The sequence below is a fragment of the Callospermophilus lateralis genome, chromosome X, assembly GCF_048772815.1.
Source record: "Callospermophilus lateralis isolate mCalLat2 chromosome X, mCalLat2.hap1, whole genome shotgun sequence".
Taxonomy (NCBI): domain Eukaryota; kingdom Metazoa; phylum Chordata; class Mammalia; order Rodentia; family Sciuridae; genus Callospermophilus; species Callospermophilus lateralis.
This window is the reverse complement of record NC_135325.1, coordinates 100067225-100084492: the sequence shown is the minus strand read 5'-3', so window position 1 is coordinate 100084492 and position 17268 is coordinate 100067225. Positions and strand designations below refer to the sequence as shown.

General features: G+C 35.3%; 1 protein-coding gene across 8 annotated transcripts in view; it reads left to right on the top strand.

Moving 5' to 3' along the window:
* Thoc2 (THO complex subunit 2) overlaps positions 1-17268 on the top strand; it is a 118099-nt gene that overhangs the window by 50112 nt on the left and 50719 nt on the right. For all 8 annotated transcript variants that reach the window (XM_077107399.1, XM_077107395.1, XM_077107398.1 and 5 more), the window contains exons 9-12: positions 6675-6767; positions 9375-9530; positions 10709-10881; positions 12104-12299. In XM_077107399.1, coding sequence (XP_076963514.1) covers positions 6675-6767; positions 9375-9530; positions 10709-10881; positions 12104-12299 — 618 coding nt within the window. The remainder of the gene's footprint in view (positions 1-6674; positions 6768-9374; positions 9531-10708; positions 10882-12103; positions 12300-17268) is intronic.

Here is a 17268-nt window from a genome sequence, read left to right as displayed (position 1 = left end):
TAAGGGGTCTGAGAGAGAAAGAGGAACCAGCAGAAAAAGTGGAGAAGGAACAACAATGAAAATGCATTTTGGAAGCTTGAGGGAGAAGTGATCAACTGTGTCAAATGCTTCTGATAGGTCATTTAAGGACTGAAAATTGACTATTTGATTTATCATTTATGAGGTAACAGTGAGCTATTTTGGTGGAGTTGGGGTTGTAGTAAGATATAATGGGAAGAGTTGAATTGGAGACAGAATCAACAACTGTCAAGCAGTTACTACAAATGTATGCAGACACATGGGGTGGTAGATGGTAGAGGAAATGGGTGCAAAGATGGGAGAATGAGAACATTCTTGTGTGCATATGGGAATGATTGAGTAGAAAGGGGGAAACTGCCCAACTACTTGGGAGACTGAGGAAGGAGGATCACAAATTGGAGGCCAGCATGGACAGCTTAGGAGAAGTCCCATCTCAAAATAAAATGAAAAAAGGGCTGGTGTGTAGCTTAGTGGTAGAGTACTTGCCTAGCATGTGCTAGGTCCTTGGTTTAATCCCTAATACCACCAAAAACAAAACAACCATCACAAACAACAATGACAATCAGTGATACAGGAGAGACTTATTGGGGCTGTAGTTTTTCCTTTGCCTTGTCCTTCCTTTCACCTTCTCTTCCTTTCCTTTTTTGGTGCTGTGGATTAAACGCTGGTCCTCCTGCATTCTAGGCAGTTGCTCTGCCACTGAGCTACACCTCCAGCCTTTATTATTTTTATTTATTTATTTATTTTTAAATTTCGAGACAGGGTCTTGCTAAGCTGCCCAGGCTGGCCTTGAACTTATGATTATCTGGCTTCAGCTTCCTCAGTAGCTGGGATTACAGGTATATACCACTGTACCCAGTTCTGGAGCAGTTTATGTATTTATTTAATTGCTTTTATTTTTTAAATACATGATAGTGGAATGCATCACAATTCTTATTACACATATAGAACACAATTTTCATATCTCTATTTGTATATAAAGTATGTTCACACCAATTCATGTCTTCATACATGTACTTTGGATAATGATGTCCATCACATTCCTCCATCATTGCTAACCCCGTGCCCCTCCCTTCCCCTCCCACCCCTCTGCCCTATCTAGAATTAATCTAATCCTCCCATGTGGAACAGTTTATTTTTGAAGAGGACAGAGAGAATGGAGTTTAGTGCTTAAGTAGATGCATAGGTTTGACTTAAAATAGGACCAAAAAAAGTTCACCTATAATAGCAGATGGGAAGGCAGCATATGTAGGTTCAGTTGTTGGTAGGTGGGTAAGTGTGATTGTGGGAATTTGTGGAAACCCAATTTATTATTCTCATTTTCTTACTGAAATGGAAAGCAAAGTCGTCATTGTGGGGTGAGGTGAGGGAGACATTGGAGTTTAGAGAAGGTAGGAAGTACTTGAATGAATGGATGAGACAAATAGAGTATAGTTAGTCAGCAGCATTCAGGGTGCACTTGAGGCTGGATATATGAAATTGGCATTGTAGCTATTAATGAAATTAAGGTTTAGGATATGGAGTGAGTAGCTAGGATATGGTAAAGGAGAAGGTATTTGAAAGTGATGAAGGAATTAAAGGAATTGAGAGACTAGTGTGGTAGAAGAAGCTCAAACCTGCATATGAAAACATCCAAAAGTTAGGAAGGAGGGAATCAGGTATAGTAACATATACCTATAGAATCAGCTACTCAGGACACTGAGGCAGAAGGATCACTTGAGCCCAGGAGTTCAAGATAAGGCCGGGCAATACAGTGAGACTCTTGTCTTAATGACAATAAAAGGTAGAATTAGAGTGATAGTGAGTCAGAAGTGAAGGAAAAGTCAGAAATGAAAGAGAATTAACCCAGAGGTCTTCAGATGGCAGTGACAGGATATGACTGAAAATAACATAGTAGGGAAATCTAGAGCTCTGTCCCTCTACAGAAACAACTAACAAACTGGCAAAAACTGTCAACTTTGCAGACCTCTAAAATCTAGTAAAAATTCTTATAACATCCAGGGAAAGGCTTTTGAAGAATGAAACTGTAACTGTGGGGTAAAGGAGTGTTATGACATTTTAATTGTCTGCCTACTCTCCTCCATATCCAAATCAACAGTAATTGTAATGAGAGAATCCCACATTTCTGGTGCAGGTTGCTAATGCCAGAGGGAGCAAAGTATTATGTTCAAAGAATTGTATTTATGGGTCTCCATCTGTCTGGTTGCTCCCTGAAGGACCAGCTTGGTGGCCTGCCTTTGTTTCTTTTAACTGAGTGTTTTCCCATGGCTGGGGCTGCTTTTGCCAATTTGAAGGCACAACTATTGGCTGTAGCAGCCTAGAGCAAATTGAGACAAATAGCAGGGAGATTTAGAAGCCTGAGAGGGAAGAAGTTAGAAAAGGAGAGAGATGGGAAAATAAGGACTTTTATAAGGCTTTTGCATATACCAGGAAGTTGAGAAGGCCATGCTGTGCCCAGAGCTAAACACATGGTTAGAAAAGGCCTAAGAAGACCCTAAGCTTTCTCCTTTTGTTGGTATGCTGTGATCAAACAGGATGTGAAGACTAAGGCAGAATTGTAAATGGCCTGGCAAAACAGTGCCTTTACACTGTATCAGTCTGCAAAGACTGGGAGTGTTCCTCCCCCATTTGTTTGCTACAGATCTTAAAGAAAATTGTCAGTCTACTAGTTGGATATTAAGTTAAAAGAAAGATTTCAGTGGCCACAAATGACAAAGAATATAGACTTTGCAAAAAGTTTAGCAAAGTCACTATTAATAACATCAATAAGCCACACAAAGCACTATCAACAAATCTTTGGGGATGGGGTGGAGAATCTGATTTCTAGAGTTGTCACATAACATTCAACATGTCTAGTATTCAGTAAGAACCAAATAAGCATGAAGAGACAGTATGGCTCATTCATAAGACAACAGAAATTATTAGAAACTGTGTCTGAGGAAAGCCCAGACATACCAAATAAAGAATTTAAACCAGTATATGCAGACATGCTTATGAAAACTAGAGTGCTGCCTCACCAAATAGATAATAACAATAAAAAGATAAAAATTATGAAAAGGAACCAAAGACAGATTCTGGAGTTGAATGGTACAGTAATACAAATTGAAAAATCACCAAAGTGGTTCACCAGTATATTTGAGCAGGCATAAGGAGTGGTCAGCCAACTCGATAAATCAAGTGACTTTATGCAGTATAAGGAGCAGAAAGAGATGAAAAATGAAGAAAATTAACTGAGCCTAAGAGGATACCGTGAGATGTATCACATATGCATCATGGGAATCCTGGACGGAGAAGAGAGAGAAAGGGACAGAAAGAATATCTGAAGAAATAATGGTTGAAAATTTCCCAAATCTGATGAAAGATATGAATCTACACATGTAAGCAGCTCAGTGAAGATCAAGCAGGATAAACTTAAAAATCCACACTGAGACATTAAAGTTTTTAAAAGACTAAGATAAAAAATGAATATTGTGAATGGTAAGAGATACCCATCAGTGCAAGGGATCCTTAGTAAAGTTGACATCTGATTTCTCTTTTTGGAAACCATGGAAATCAGAAGGTAGATATAATGGCATATAGGAAAAAAATTAAGTCAAGAATTCTGTTTTGCAAAACTATGTTTGAAAAGTGAGAAATCTTGATAACTAAAGCCAAGGGATATTGTTGCTAATAGACCTGCCCTATAGTAAATGTTAAACAGTTTTTCATGCTGAAATGACAGTAACTTGAAGCCATATGGAAAATAAAGAACACTGGCAAAGATAACTACATAAGTAATAAAAGCCAGTATTATTATACTCTTTTTTTCCCTGTATGATTTTTAAAAAGACATAAAACAATAATTATTAATCTGGTAAGTGGCATACTGTATGAAGATGCGATTTGTGACTAGCAATTTAAAGAGGGAAGGAGGGAGGGAGAGATGTATATGTTTAGACTTTTAAAATACCATTGAAGCTAAGCTGGTATTTATTCAAACTAGGTTGTTCTGAGTTTAAATATTAATTGCAATATCCAAGGTAATCACTAAGGGGAAAAAACAGAAAAGGAAAAGAAGGAATAAAAATGGCACATACAATGCAATCAAACATGAGAGAAGACAGTAATGGAAGAAATGAGGAACAAAAAAGTTTGAAAATAAATAGGAAAATGCCAGAAGTTTGTCCTTATCAGTAATTATTTTAAATATAAATAGATTAAAACTCACTTTAAATAGTTTCAAATAGTTTTATATAAGGCAGAATTTAGCAGAATGTGTGATCCAGCAATGTGTTTTCTGTAAGAAATTCAGTTTATAATAAGCAAAAAGATACAAAATTTGAAAGTGAAAGTATTGAAAAAGATATTCCATGTAAGCAGTATTGAGGAAAAAGCTGGGATGAGTTGATTAATATCAGACAAAACAGACTTCAAGGCAAAAATATTTACAAGATAATGAAGGACTTTATATATTGATAAAACGGACAACATATCATGAAGATATAATAGTTGTATAAACACATATGTACTGAATACCAGGTCTCCTAAGTATATGAAGAAAACATTGATAGAATTGGAGGAAAGTTATCATTGGACATTTCTATATCCTGCTCTCATTCATGGTTAAGACAACTAGACAAAAGTAAGGAGATAAAAGATTTGAACAATAAGCTAATTAGGTCTGATAGACATGTATAGAATGCTCAACAACAGAATACATTTTTCTCAACGTACATGGGATGTTCTCCAGCATAGACCATATATCAGATTACAAAACAAGTTTTTTTTTTTTGGGGGGGGGGGTGGGGGGCTACTGGGATTTGAGCCCAGGAGTGCATAACCACTGAGCCCCAATCCCAGCCCTTTTTATATTTTAATTTGAGGCAGAGCTTTGCTAAGTTGCTGCGACTTGCTTTGAACTTGTGAGCCTCCTACCTCAGCCTCCTGAGCCACTGGGATTACAAGTGTATGCCACAACACCCGACCAAAACAATACTTAATTGAAATCACTTAATTGAAATCACACAAAGTATCTTCTAACTACAATAGAATGAAATTAGATTATAGCTATAATGAAGGGTAGTGAGTGATATGGAATTCAAAGCTGAAAAGGCTTTAAGGAGGATGGAGGGAGAACTGGCTGGAAACAAATATGGAAATAATGCTCCTACATTAACCCAGGCCTGATACTATGAGATTTACTATGCCATTGGTGTTCTCAGAGTGAGTGAAGCTCTCTATTCAAGCATCAAGGTAGAGGGAACATTTAGAGGAGAGGTTAGAATATAGGTTGTTTTGCTGAGTGTGATCATGAATTTCAGAGGATTCCATGGAAGTGTTTTAAGAATGTGGAAATGTGAACTGGGATTGTGTGGAATAATATAGGGATCAGAGTATGGGAGTTGATATTTGACCTCTGAGTCTGTGATTTCTTGTGGTAATTTGTTTGTTAAACAAGGATAAAAGGAATAGTTAAAGTGGTACTTGTGCTTTGAAGTCAGGTAGTAGAGGGGAAGTTGTCAGTAAGTTTTTGTGAGTTTGTTTTGATATCCTGACCACCATTTGTTTTTATTAAAAAATGTTTGTGGGCTGGGGATGTGGCTCAAGCGGTAGCGCGCTCACCTGGCATGCGTGCAGCCCGGGTTCGATCTTCAGCACCACATACAAAGATGTTGTGTCTGCCGAAAACTAAAAAAATAAATATTAGAATTCTCTCTCTCTCTCTTAAAAAAAAAAATAAAATGTTTGATACTAAATAATCATTTTCAAACCAGGGCACTATTGTTAAATCAAAGATTGTCTTATCTGTCTTAAAAAATAAAGTGTAACAATGCCTTTTTTAAATGGAGTGTATTAGTTTGGTTATTTTCATATTTTATATTCACAGTACCCATCACAACTATGGAAGGAGTCTTAGCTACAGAGGTTTTCTGTTCATTATTGAGTAGCATAATAGGATAGTGTGTTGTTACTCTTTGCTTTTCATTTACATTTTATTTACAGTATTGCCTATTATTCTCACTACACTTTTTTATTCCTCTGACCCTAGCAGTTTAAAAAATTATTTTTAAAAATGGGCACCATTCCAAGATCCTTGTGTTTCTCTGTAGGGGCCTCATGACTGGCCTGGATTTGACTTTGCCATTCTATATCTTATCCATCTGTAATTTGTGTAGATTCTTGTTTTAAAGGGGAAGTCAGTGGGAAAGCAGATACACTTAATATATAAACCCAAGAAATAAAAGTGTAAGGGGAAATTGCAAATCAAATACCGATGCACTTCCAAGTTTGTCGGCCTTATCTATCTGCATGTCTACTGAGAGAACTACTTGAAAAAGCAATTTATGAAAACATACCTGTAAACAGAAATGCAGACAAAATATTATGCAGTATAAAAATCTCACTTGTTAGATTTTATTTAAGTATTAACATGCATTGTAAAAGGTGTCTATTTTTGAAACTGTTTTCCTTTTGTTCATCAGATGTTGGAATGTGAAAAGGGATGCTGACAAAATAATCTTTATACTAAATGCAGATGTTTGGTATGCTAAGGAAGAGCAATGAAGTATATTCTTGAATTATTCAATCTAATTGTTTTTATTATTGGTTAATAAAAAATCTTATTTTAATTGTTGTGCTTTATATACTGAATAGAAACTTTTCTTTTGTTTTTCAAGGAACCAAATGGGGAGACTCCATCTTCTTTATACAGAGTTGCAGCAGTACTTCTGCAATTTAATCTTATTGATTTAGATGATCTTTATGTACATGTAAGTCAAGTGGGCTGCTAAGAATATTTGGTTGTCCATCCCAGGGGTGGGGAAGAGGAGTAGGCAGCCATGTAGCACTTCCAAGTTTGGTTCTAGGATTGCAAGTTGTCTTTTTTTGAATCCCTAATACATTCTTGCTTTGCATGTACTATATAAAGTGGTGCATTTAATTATTTGACCAACAATGGAAATTATATGGTCTATAAAAATCAAGGTTGGATATGAAGTTTCAGTTCTTTAAATCATCATCAAGTTGTATATCATGGTGAAAAAGGCAAAGTTCTGACCCAATGTGATTTTAGGTTTTTCTACTAGATACAGATTATGGGAAATGTGAAATTATCTAGATACTTCTTTCTTCTATCTGCAGCGCTTTAATCTTAGGCATTCAAGACAAATGAGGAACTCCATTAGTGTATTTTTCTTTTTAGTATTTTAAAAAATACTCTTATTATGATTTTACTGTGTAATAAGTGACTACTATTGTGCTTTTACTGCTGGATTGCCAAGATTTAGAAGAGTCTGTGATTGTGATAGAAGACCTCTAGTTTAGACAAAGCCAGGTTTGCAGTGTAAAAATTGTTTTATTAGGTTTTGCATTAGGATATCTATGGACTTAAATTAGTCCAAAGCTAACATCATTTTTCCTAACTTTGAAGTATCTTTATAAACTTCCTTTCCCATTTTTGTATACTGTGGCTATGATGTTTAGTAAAAGTTGGTTTCTACCTTGGAAGCAGTCATAGTCTAGCAAGGAAGATAAAAAAAATTTGCATTGTGTATTAAGTACTCTATTGGAGATGTTCACAAAATGCTGTGGGATCACTTTGTGTGTTGCAGGGTGGTGTTGGAAGACTCTTCCAAACTAGTGATGTTGAATTAAAATCTTGATAGATGAGTAGGAGTTGTTCAGGTTTAAAACGTAACAAGCTCTATAGGTAGAAATAACTGAGTATAAAGGCAAGTGATCCTTTAGGAAGCTTAGAGAGAGTGGTTGGAGTCTAGGGGTGTTATGTACAAGGATTAAGGATAGAGAAGAGAACTATAGGTAGGGCCTAAACTATAAGAAGGGCTTTTAGTGCACCGAGCCAGGAGTTTGGATTTTTCTCTTGGATGGACACAATACCTTTATTTAAAATTATGTAGAATTTAAAGAGAAATGATTTACAAACCGAGAATGAAAAATTGGTCAGATATATAGGTAGTCTGGTATAACAAATGGAAGATTTAAAATGATAGATTTAGTACTGATTTGTTTAACAATAAATTCAAGCAGACCAAGTGTTTCTGTTAAGATGGCAAAGGTTGTCAGATGGGATTTAAAAACCAGTTTATTGTTTTATGTGAGACACAGCCAAAACCCAACGATAAAAAAGTATTGAAAGTAAAAGAGTGAGAAAAATAAATCAGAGAAATTATTATTGTTAGAAAAAAGAGACTTTCTGGTTAAAAAAAGATAAAAGGATCACTTCATAATAATAAAATTATGTTCACTAGGAAGACAGACTAGTTCTGACTTTATCTTATACTCAAAAACATGTTCTCAAAATAGAAAACTAGAAATTGAGATAACTATAAGAAGCATATTGTTTGCCCCTTAGAGGCAGTTGCTGTAGTCCAGGTAAGAGAGAAGAATATAGGCCAGGCATATAAGTGAAGCAATAAGGATGTGTTTGCCACACAGAATGAGAGAAAGTCTTTGCTTTCCTCTTTCCACCATTCCATAATGACTTTTCTCTCTCCCTCTCTTTTTTCAAATAACAGGATAGAGTCTACAATATTTAATGTTTCACCTTTCCTTTTATTGTTTGCTTTGCATTAGTCTTAGTTACTAAATTAGGTCATGTATTCCTTGGGGGTAGTAGTACTTCTCTTGTAGCTCATCATAGGTACCTGCCAGAAACTATTAAGTAATAATTTGTTGATTGTATTTTTCTTTGTTGGAGTTATTATATTTAATGTTTACATTACTGTCTTCCACTCATACAATGTGGCTGTACTTCAGATCACCTGAACCTTTTTCATAATGGAGATTTGATCTACACAATTTCTCTTTGCAAAAATTTACAAACTAGTTTGTGTGTGTGTGTGTGTGTGTGTGTGTGTGTACACACACACATATATTTTACTATTTGGACACAATACTTCATTTATTTTTAGTTGGTGCTGGGGATCAAACCCAGCGCCTTGCAAGTGCTCTACCACTGAGCCACAACCCCAGCCCCAAATGTTATATTTTTAATGGAGAAGATCCTTATTTTTTGGGGGGTAAACTAATAAATTTAATGGTAAGAATCACTGTTGTAGTAGTAATTTAGGACCTTTACCAGATAGAAGGTGTGGAACTTTGAAATGCTACCTGATTTTAAAGTATAAAATTCATGTACCTAAAAGGTACACTTTGCTTGCATTTATTGTTTAACTCAAGAATTGAGTGAAACTTAGATAGGAAATCACAGTCACAAATAAGTAGACTATTTATTTACATTTTTATCAAATTTATCAAAAAATTTACATATTTATTTTGAGACTAGATATTGTTTGCTTTTTATGTGAGCAAATAGTTGTTATTAGCTGTTTTATGAAATTCTAATGAACCATTTTTAGCTTCTTCCAGCTGATAATTGCATTATGGATGAACACAAACGAGAAATTGTGGAAGCTAAGCAAATCGTTAGAAAACTTACGATGGTTGTGTTGTCTTCTGAAAAAATTGATGAGCGAGAGAAAGAAAAGGAAAAAGAAGAGGACAAAGTAGATAAGGTATATAATTTTTTTAAAAAAACTTTTTTTAGTTGTAGATGGATACAATACCTTTATTTTATTTATTTATTTTTATGTGGTGCTGAGGATCGAACCCAGTTCCTCACACATGCTAGGCAAGTGCTCTACTGATTGAGCCACAACTGCAGCCCCGGAATATGATTTTATTCTAGTAAAAAAGACTAGCGTTGTTCATTTAGAATTATAAAATTTAACTTATAATAGTTAATCAAGTTATGTAAGCATGATTTCTTAATTTTGGTCATTCTAAAACTTGATTTTGGAGATAATTATTTTGTAGAAATGTTTTTTTTTTAAATCAGAGGAAAATAAAAGGGAGAGGGAATTTTAAGATGGAGGAAAGATGAGTAGATGTGAAGGGGATTAAGGGGGAGGAAGGAGGGATGGGAAAAGGGAAGAACTGTGGAATGAAACTGTCCAAACTTTTATATTCACATATATGAATATATCACAGTGAATCCCAACATCAAGTATACCCACAAGACATGCATTGAAAAAAAAAATACTATATATTGCAGAAAGAACAGTAGACGGAGGGGATAAGGGAGAGGGAAGATGGGGGAGGGGGAAGTACTTGGGACTGAATTAAGGCAATTTGTATTCCATGCTTTTGTGATTATGTCAAAATGTATACTTAAATTATATATAACTGAAAAGAATCTATCAAAACAAAAAATCTGAATGGCATCTTCCCAAAAGAGTATGCCCTTTTAAAAATTTCAAAATGTATTTCATGTAAAATCACAAATTATAATGATTATATATTAATGCCTCTCAGATTGTAAAGGGATTCTGAAAGATAAATGAATTTCTAGCTCCCTGTGGCACATTATAACATTACGTAGAACTAAATTTTAAGTTTATAAACTGTAATGCCTGTGTTTGCTAAATAGAAAAGCAGATCCTGGTTTTCTTCCCTGCCCCCCCCCCCTTTTTTTTTCCTGGCAATGGAGAGGGAGCCCAGGAGGACTCTACCACTGAGCTACATCCCCATCCCTTTTTATTTTTAATTTTGAAACAGTGTCTCAGTTGTTGACCTTGACTTTGCGATCCTTCTGCTTAGTCTTCTGAGTTGCTGGGATTACAGACTTGCGCCCCCATACCTGGCTTGATGTCTATATTCTAAGCATATCTTTGTTGTGCCTATTCATTTTTAGCCACCTGACAACCAAAAACTTGGTTTGTTGGAAGCCTTGTTAAAGATTGGCGATTGGCAGCATGCACAGAACATTATGGATCAGATGCCTCCGTACTATGCAGCTTCACATAAACTAATAGCCCTTGCTATTTGCAAGCTAATCCATATCACTATTGAGCCTCTTTACAGAAGGTATGTAACTAACCATTCAGGTAGAAATAGTTTAGGATTACCAAAAATATCTGTGTATTTATATTGTCTTGTCAAACCAAGCATATATTTTAGTATATTTTCTCAATAGATATGAACTATTCAGAGTGATGAGTCTGATATATGTTAATGAGTTACTTCTAACATCTAGTTCAGGGGTTCTAGAATGTGTGCTGCAATGCAGTATGAAAAGTATAGGTTAAACTTGTGGGTTGGGTTTGCTCTATAGAGTGAAAACTTCATTATCCATTAACTTTTCTTCTTTTCTTGAGAGGCAGAGAATTCCTGAAGTTTTACTTAGCGGAATATGCCTTTGTCCTGGGTTGAATGGCTCTGAGTGAGGACTTTGCCACTCTACTTGCTTTATCTCCAATCCTGGCATATAGGCTGCTATTTGGGAAATTACTAGTCTAGCCACTCTCCTCATCCCTAGTTACTGTGCCACAGTCTGCTAGTCTTTAGCCTACTTGCAGGGTACTTAGCAGTATTAGTAGCAGTGCTGGCTTTAACCCCATAGGTCAGAGCCTTCCTCAAAAGTTTCAACATTGAGACTGATGTGTAGCTACTGGCTGCTGCCTTCAGTGCCACCTGGGCCATGGACCGTGAAGGTTTTTCTTATAGAGTGACCCTCTGTGACGCCATAGTGGTAACACCTACTCAGAAGATGAGAACTCTGGGCATGCTGTCCTTTTTATTATGATATTCTCTTATTATGCAGCTAACCTTCTGTACCACAACCTCCTTCTTATTCAGTCCTAGGTAGTGGGGCCTAGTTTGGGGTATGTTTTGTTGATATGAATTAGTATTGTTATATCTATATTCTTTTTTTGGTTTCATTTTTTAGTATATCTGTGGTGTTCCTCCTTTGTTCTCCATTCTCATATCCAAATTCTTTATACTGGCCAGGTTTAATTTAAAACAGTTTCATTTGATGTAAGTTAAATATTACTTGATCTGTATTTCTCTGATTTCTGTTTTTAAGGTGTTAATTTGAGCCATTCTCCTCTGAACTCTAATTTTATTCTTAATATTATTTTTGTTTTTCTACAGTTAAGAATTATTTGGTATAGCAAAGTTAGGCATGATTAAAATACAGAAAGAAAATGTGAGCAAGGAAAGATTCACTTACTTAGATGATCATTTTAACTTAAAATGGCAGATATTGTGTGTATATATATTTATAATTTTTCTCTTCTTTTTAAAGAGTTGGTGTTCCTAAAGGTGCTAAAGGCTCACCTGTTAATGCTTTGCAAAACAAGAAAGCACCAAAGCAGGCAGAAACTTTTGAAGATTTGAGGAGAGACGTATTCAATATGTTCTGTTACCTTGGTCCCCACCTTTCTCACGATCCCATTTTATTTGCAAAAGTGGTGCGCATAGGCAAGTCATTTATGAAGGAGGTTAGTAAGATTTTTTTCTTCCTGGTAGAAAACTAAATGTTGGAATGAAAATGTTTGGAATATATTTGTATTTACGAACATTTCTAGGAACAAAAATAAAGTAAACCTAATTTAAGAAAATGTTAGGTTGATGAGGTTTGTGGTAAGTCCTTTGTGTCCTAACCATAGACATGTATCTGTGTAAAAAATGTAGCTAAATTATTATTCAAACCTCCTTCCTCTCTCTGTGCCTCCAAATGGCTTTTGACAAATGGCCGCATTTTGAATCCTCTTGTAATGATTACTTTGTATTCTTTTCCCTTGTCTTCTACTCTTTTTCTTGAGTAGAGTTTTGAATCATTGCTGTTATTTTTATGAAGCCCTTTCAATATCAGACTGTTGAGGACACATTGTTTTATTTATTTATTTTTTTACTTATTCATGTTGGAGATTGAGCTCATGGCTTCACACATGCTAAGCATGTGCTGTACTGCTGAGCTATGCTCCTGGCCCCTTAATTTTTTAAAAAAACTTTTTTATTAAAATAAAATATATGCAGAAAAACACACATAATAACTAAGTAGCTCAGTGACCTTTCCCAAACTCTCACACACGTCTAACACCCAAGCCAAGAAATAGAATAGTACCAGCAACTCAAAGTCTCCTTTGTATGCCCTTTAAATCCCCACCCCAGGCATGACTTTATGCTGTTTTTTTTTTTAACTTTTAAAATCCACTTTGAGGTAAAATTTACATATAGTAAGTTTCTTCAATCTTAATTTATAGATCAAAGAGTTTTGTCAAATGTATACAGTTGTATGTTTATCACCACCATCACCAGAATAATCTGTGAAATATTTTCATTATCTAGAAAGTTTCCTCTTACTTCCTTGCAGTCAGTTTCCTCTTTACATTGCTGGTTCGTGGCAACCTCTGATAGGCTTCCTGCCCACTATATTTTTGCTTTTCCTAGAACTTCATATGAATGAAGTTGTATGTGACTTCTTCCACTTAATACTTTTGAAATTCATCCAAGATGTTTCATATGACATTAATTCCTTTTGCTGAATAATACTTCATTATATAGACATACCAGAGTTTATCCATTCACCAGTTGATGGGTTTTTAGGTTGTTAATAGTTGGGGGCTTTTATAAATAAAGCTGCTTTGAATCTTGTACAAGTATTTTGGGAGGTACTTATTTTTGTGTCACCAGGGGTGGGATTGCTGGGTCATGTCAGTAAGTTTATGTTTAACTTTATAAGAAATTGCCAAACTGTTCAAACTGTTTCAGAGTGTCTATACCATTTTGCATACATGGAAGCAATTGTCTGAGACTTCCTTACCAATACTTGGTATTGGCACTCTCTTAAATTTCAGTCATTCTAGTGAGTATGTGTGGTATCTCATTGTTGCTTCTAATTTTCATCTCATGACTAGTGATGTTGAGCATCATTTCATAAGTGTATTTGTCGTTTGTAATCATCTTTAGCAAAGTGTATGTTACTTGCCCATTTTTAAATTGTGTTGTCCTTTTATTTCTGAGTTCTAAGAGTTCTTTGTATATTGTGGTATGTGTATAAGGTCTTTATCAGATATGTGATTTTGAACTTTTTTTTCAGTCTGTTTTCCCTTTTTATCTTGTTGTCTTTTGAAAAGGAAAAAAATATAATTTTGGTTAATTCCAATTTAAAAATATTTTTCTTTTATAGTTTACATTTTATACCTTAAGAAAACTTTGCCCAACTCAAGGCCTTGAAGCTAAAAAAAATATTCTTTCTTTTCAGTTGTAAAACAAAACACCCAAAAGAAGATCTAGAAATTGTTATAGGCACAAATATAGATTTCTCTATTGTTTGGTAATTGTATCTGATTTCACTTTTGGATAACAGGAATGGTGTATAGAAAGATTAACAGCCGTGATATATCAATCCATTGACACCTGAAATATTTGACTTGGCTGTTAACTTTTTTGTTATTGTTTGTGGAGTCTTGCTACGAACTCACTATCCTCTGCTTCAGCCTTCCTGAGTAGCTGGGAGTAGAGGTGTGGACCACTAGGTCCAACTTGACTTGGCTTTTAATTTTTGGCTAGTAGATTTTTTTAATGCTCACAAATTTACACTGTGAAAAAGTATTGTAAAGAAATCTGTTAAGTAGTTAAATATAATCACACATCATTTACTGTGTAATACAGTCATATGAAAAGGAAGTATAACAATATTTTACCATCTTGATCCTTATAGTCTGAAAAAGGATGAGTGATTTTAAATTAGTATGTGCTTCAAAAACAAGAGTTAGATCTTTCTCAGTGCATCATATCAGGAAGCATGTGAAGTCAATTTGTTTCTGTATTGGTGTTAACTTTGATCTTTGCTGTCAGGTTTCTCTATTATGCAGTTATTGTTTTTTCCCTTTGTTAATATATTTCTTGTGAGATGATACTTTGAGACTATAAATAGCCTGTTTCTCATTATACTTTCACCTTACTAATGCTGTTCTTTTTATTTGAAAATCTTTTTTAACCTTTTATTATTCATTTTTATGTGGTGTTGAGGATTGAGCCCAGTGCCTCACACATGGCTAGGCAAGTCCTCTACCACTGAGCTACTCAACCTCATCCCCTTAGTTGAAAATCTTAATGTTCATATCTCTTGTTCTGAAATTCTTTGACTATAAGCATCATAAACTTAAAAGCAGGAAGCCTAAATCCAACTTGTGGAAATCCTATACATAAATATAAACATATACATTATTGATATGAAGATACACAAATTGTTAGAGCTGTCATACTTGCCTTCCCCCCTTTATCTTTGCTGTGCTCTTCTTTTTCTCCATACTGTCCCATTTGTGCCTGTTTCCTTACCTCATTCCATTCTATTCTGTTCTTGGTAGAAAGGAGGAGGAAAATAGATCTATTTTGACCACCAGGGCTAGTGTAAGAAGAAATTCTTCTTTTGTCATTACCAGGGTTGTGGTAGGAAAAGTGAATCTTTCCAATGATCTGAGTGACAATGTTGGTTCATTTTGCACAAAAAGGTATTTTACTATGACCAACACATAAAATTGCTTCTAAAGGGTGAATGTTGCTTTACTTTCAAATTATGCATTCATAGTTAAACTTCTTTAACAAGTCTCATTTATAGCTTGGGATTGCTTATGAATAAGTTTTAAAAGTGGCTTTTACCAGTTATTACTTAACAATAGTAATTTGCAATCATCTATTTCTCTGATTAGGTACATATATCTTTCTTAATTTTGAGGCATGTAATATAGGACTTTTTGGTATAGTGTTTCGCTCACATTCATCAGGATCTGAGGTGGGACCTGAAAATTTTTATTTCTAGCAAGTACCTTGGTGATGTTTATGATGGAGTCCAAAGATCAAATTGTTCTGATATGTTAACCAGTTTTGGTCTTTTTCAGATTTAAAGGTGGTGGTGGTGATTTTATAGACTTATTACAAGGGACACATTTTGCAACCATTAACATTTTCTTTCTTTGTAGACCACAGCTTTGACATGCCCATCTGACATATTCAAATGTTTTTCATAGCACTTTTTAAAGTATATTTTTTAAGGGCAGTTTTAAGTGCAAAATTGAAGGTACAGAGGTTTCTCATGTACCCTGTTTTCTCACATATTTATAGCCTCCTTGTTATCAGTGTCCCTCACTGTTACAAGTGATGAAACTACACCGACACATCATTATCACTCAAAGTCAAGACACATCATTATCACTCAAAGTCAAGTCCATAGTTCAGTTGTACATTCTGGGGATTTAAACAAATGTATAATGACATTTATCCACTGTTATAGTATCTTAAAGAGTATTTTCACTGCCTTAAAGACCTTTTGTACTTTGCCTATCCATCCCTCCCTTTTGACTTCTAAGCCCTGTAAGACACTGCCCTTTTTGCTGTCTTTGCAGTTTTGCCATTTCCAGAATGTCATATACTGACAGCCTTTTGTCTGTGGGTTTGCATCTGATAATTCAACCAAGATATAAAATATTTGAAAAATAAAAGTGAGGTCCCTTCACCTTCTGAATGTAGCCCTCATTGCTGTAAGGTTTATTTATAAAAAATGTTTTTTTCTCTCTTCTCCCCTCTCTCCCTCCCTAACAAGATTAGTGATTTCCCTAGTTAACTTCCCTTGAACACACCCACTACAGGAAGGAGGATCTTGCTGAGGATCTGGGAAGTGAATATCTCCCAAATTAACAAGTGAATACTAGCACACCATCAGCTGGGTCCCTAGGACCCCCTACTGGAATGTAACCCTTGAAAATTTTTTTAAAACCCCCCTGTCCTTCCTGATCAGCAGAGTCACAGCCTTTGGGACCAGAGTCCCCTGTGTTTCTCCTTTGCTAGCAAAGCAAGAAACCTTCTTTTTCCTTTTCCTCAAAACCTTGTTCTCATTATTAAATTGGCAGTGGGGACAGGGATTTAACTTTCGGTTACAAATTTTGGCACCCCACCTGGGACTTCCTTAATAAGACTCCTATAGTGCAAGAGTTAAAATCAAGAATCAATAAATGGGATGGAGTCAAACTAAAAAGTTTCTTCTCAGCAAAAGAAATGATCAGTGAGGTGAATAGAGAGCCTGCAGTTTGGGACCAAATTTTTACCACATGCACATTAGATAGAGCACTAATCCCTAGAATATATAAAGAACTAAAAAATCTTAACACCAAAAAAATAAACAACCCAATCAATAAATGGACCAAGGACCTGAAAAGATACTTCTCAGAAGAAGATATACAATCAATCAACAAATATATGAAATAATGTTCAACATCTCTAGCAATTAGAGAAATGCAAATCAAAACTACTCTAAGATATCATCTCACTCCAGTCAGAATGGCAGCTATTAAGAATACAAACAACAATATGTGTTGGCAAGGATGTGGGGGGGGGGAGGGGGAAGGGCACACTCAAACATTGCTGGCAGGATTGCAAATTGGTTCAGCCAGTATGGAGAATCCTTGG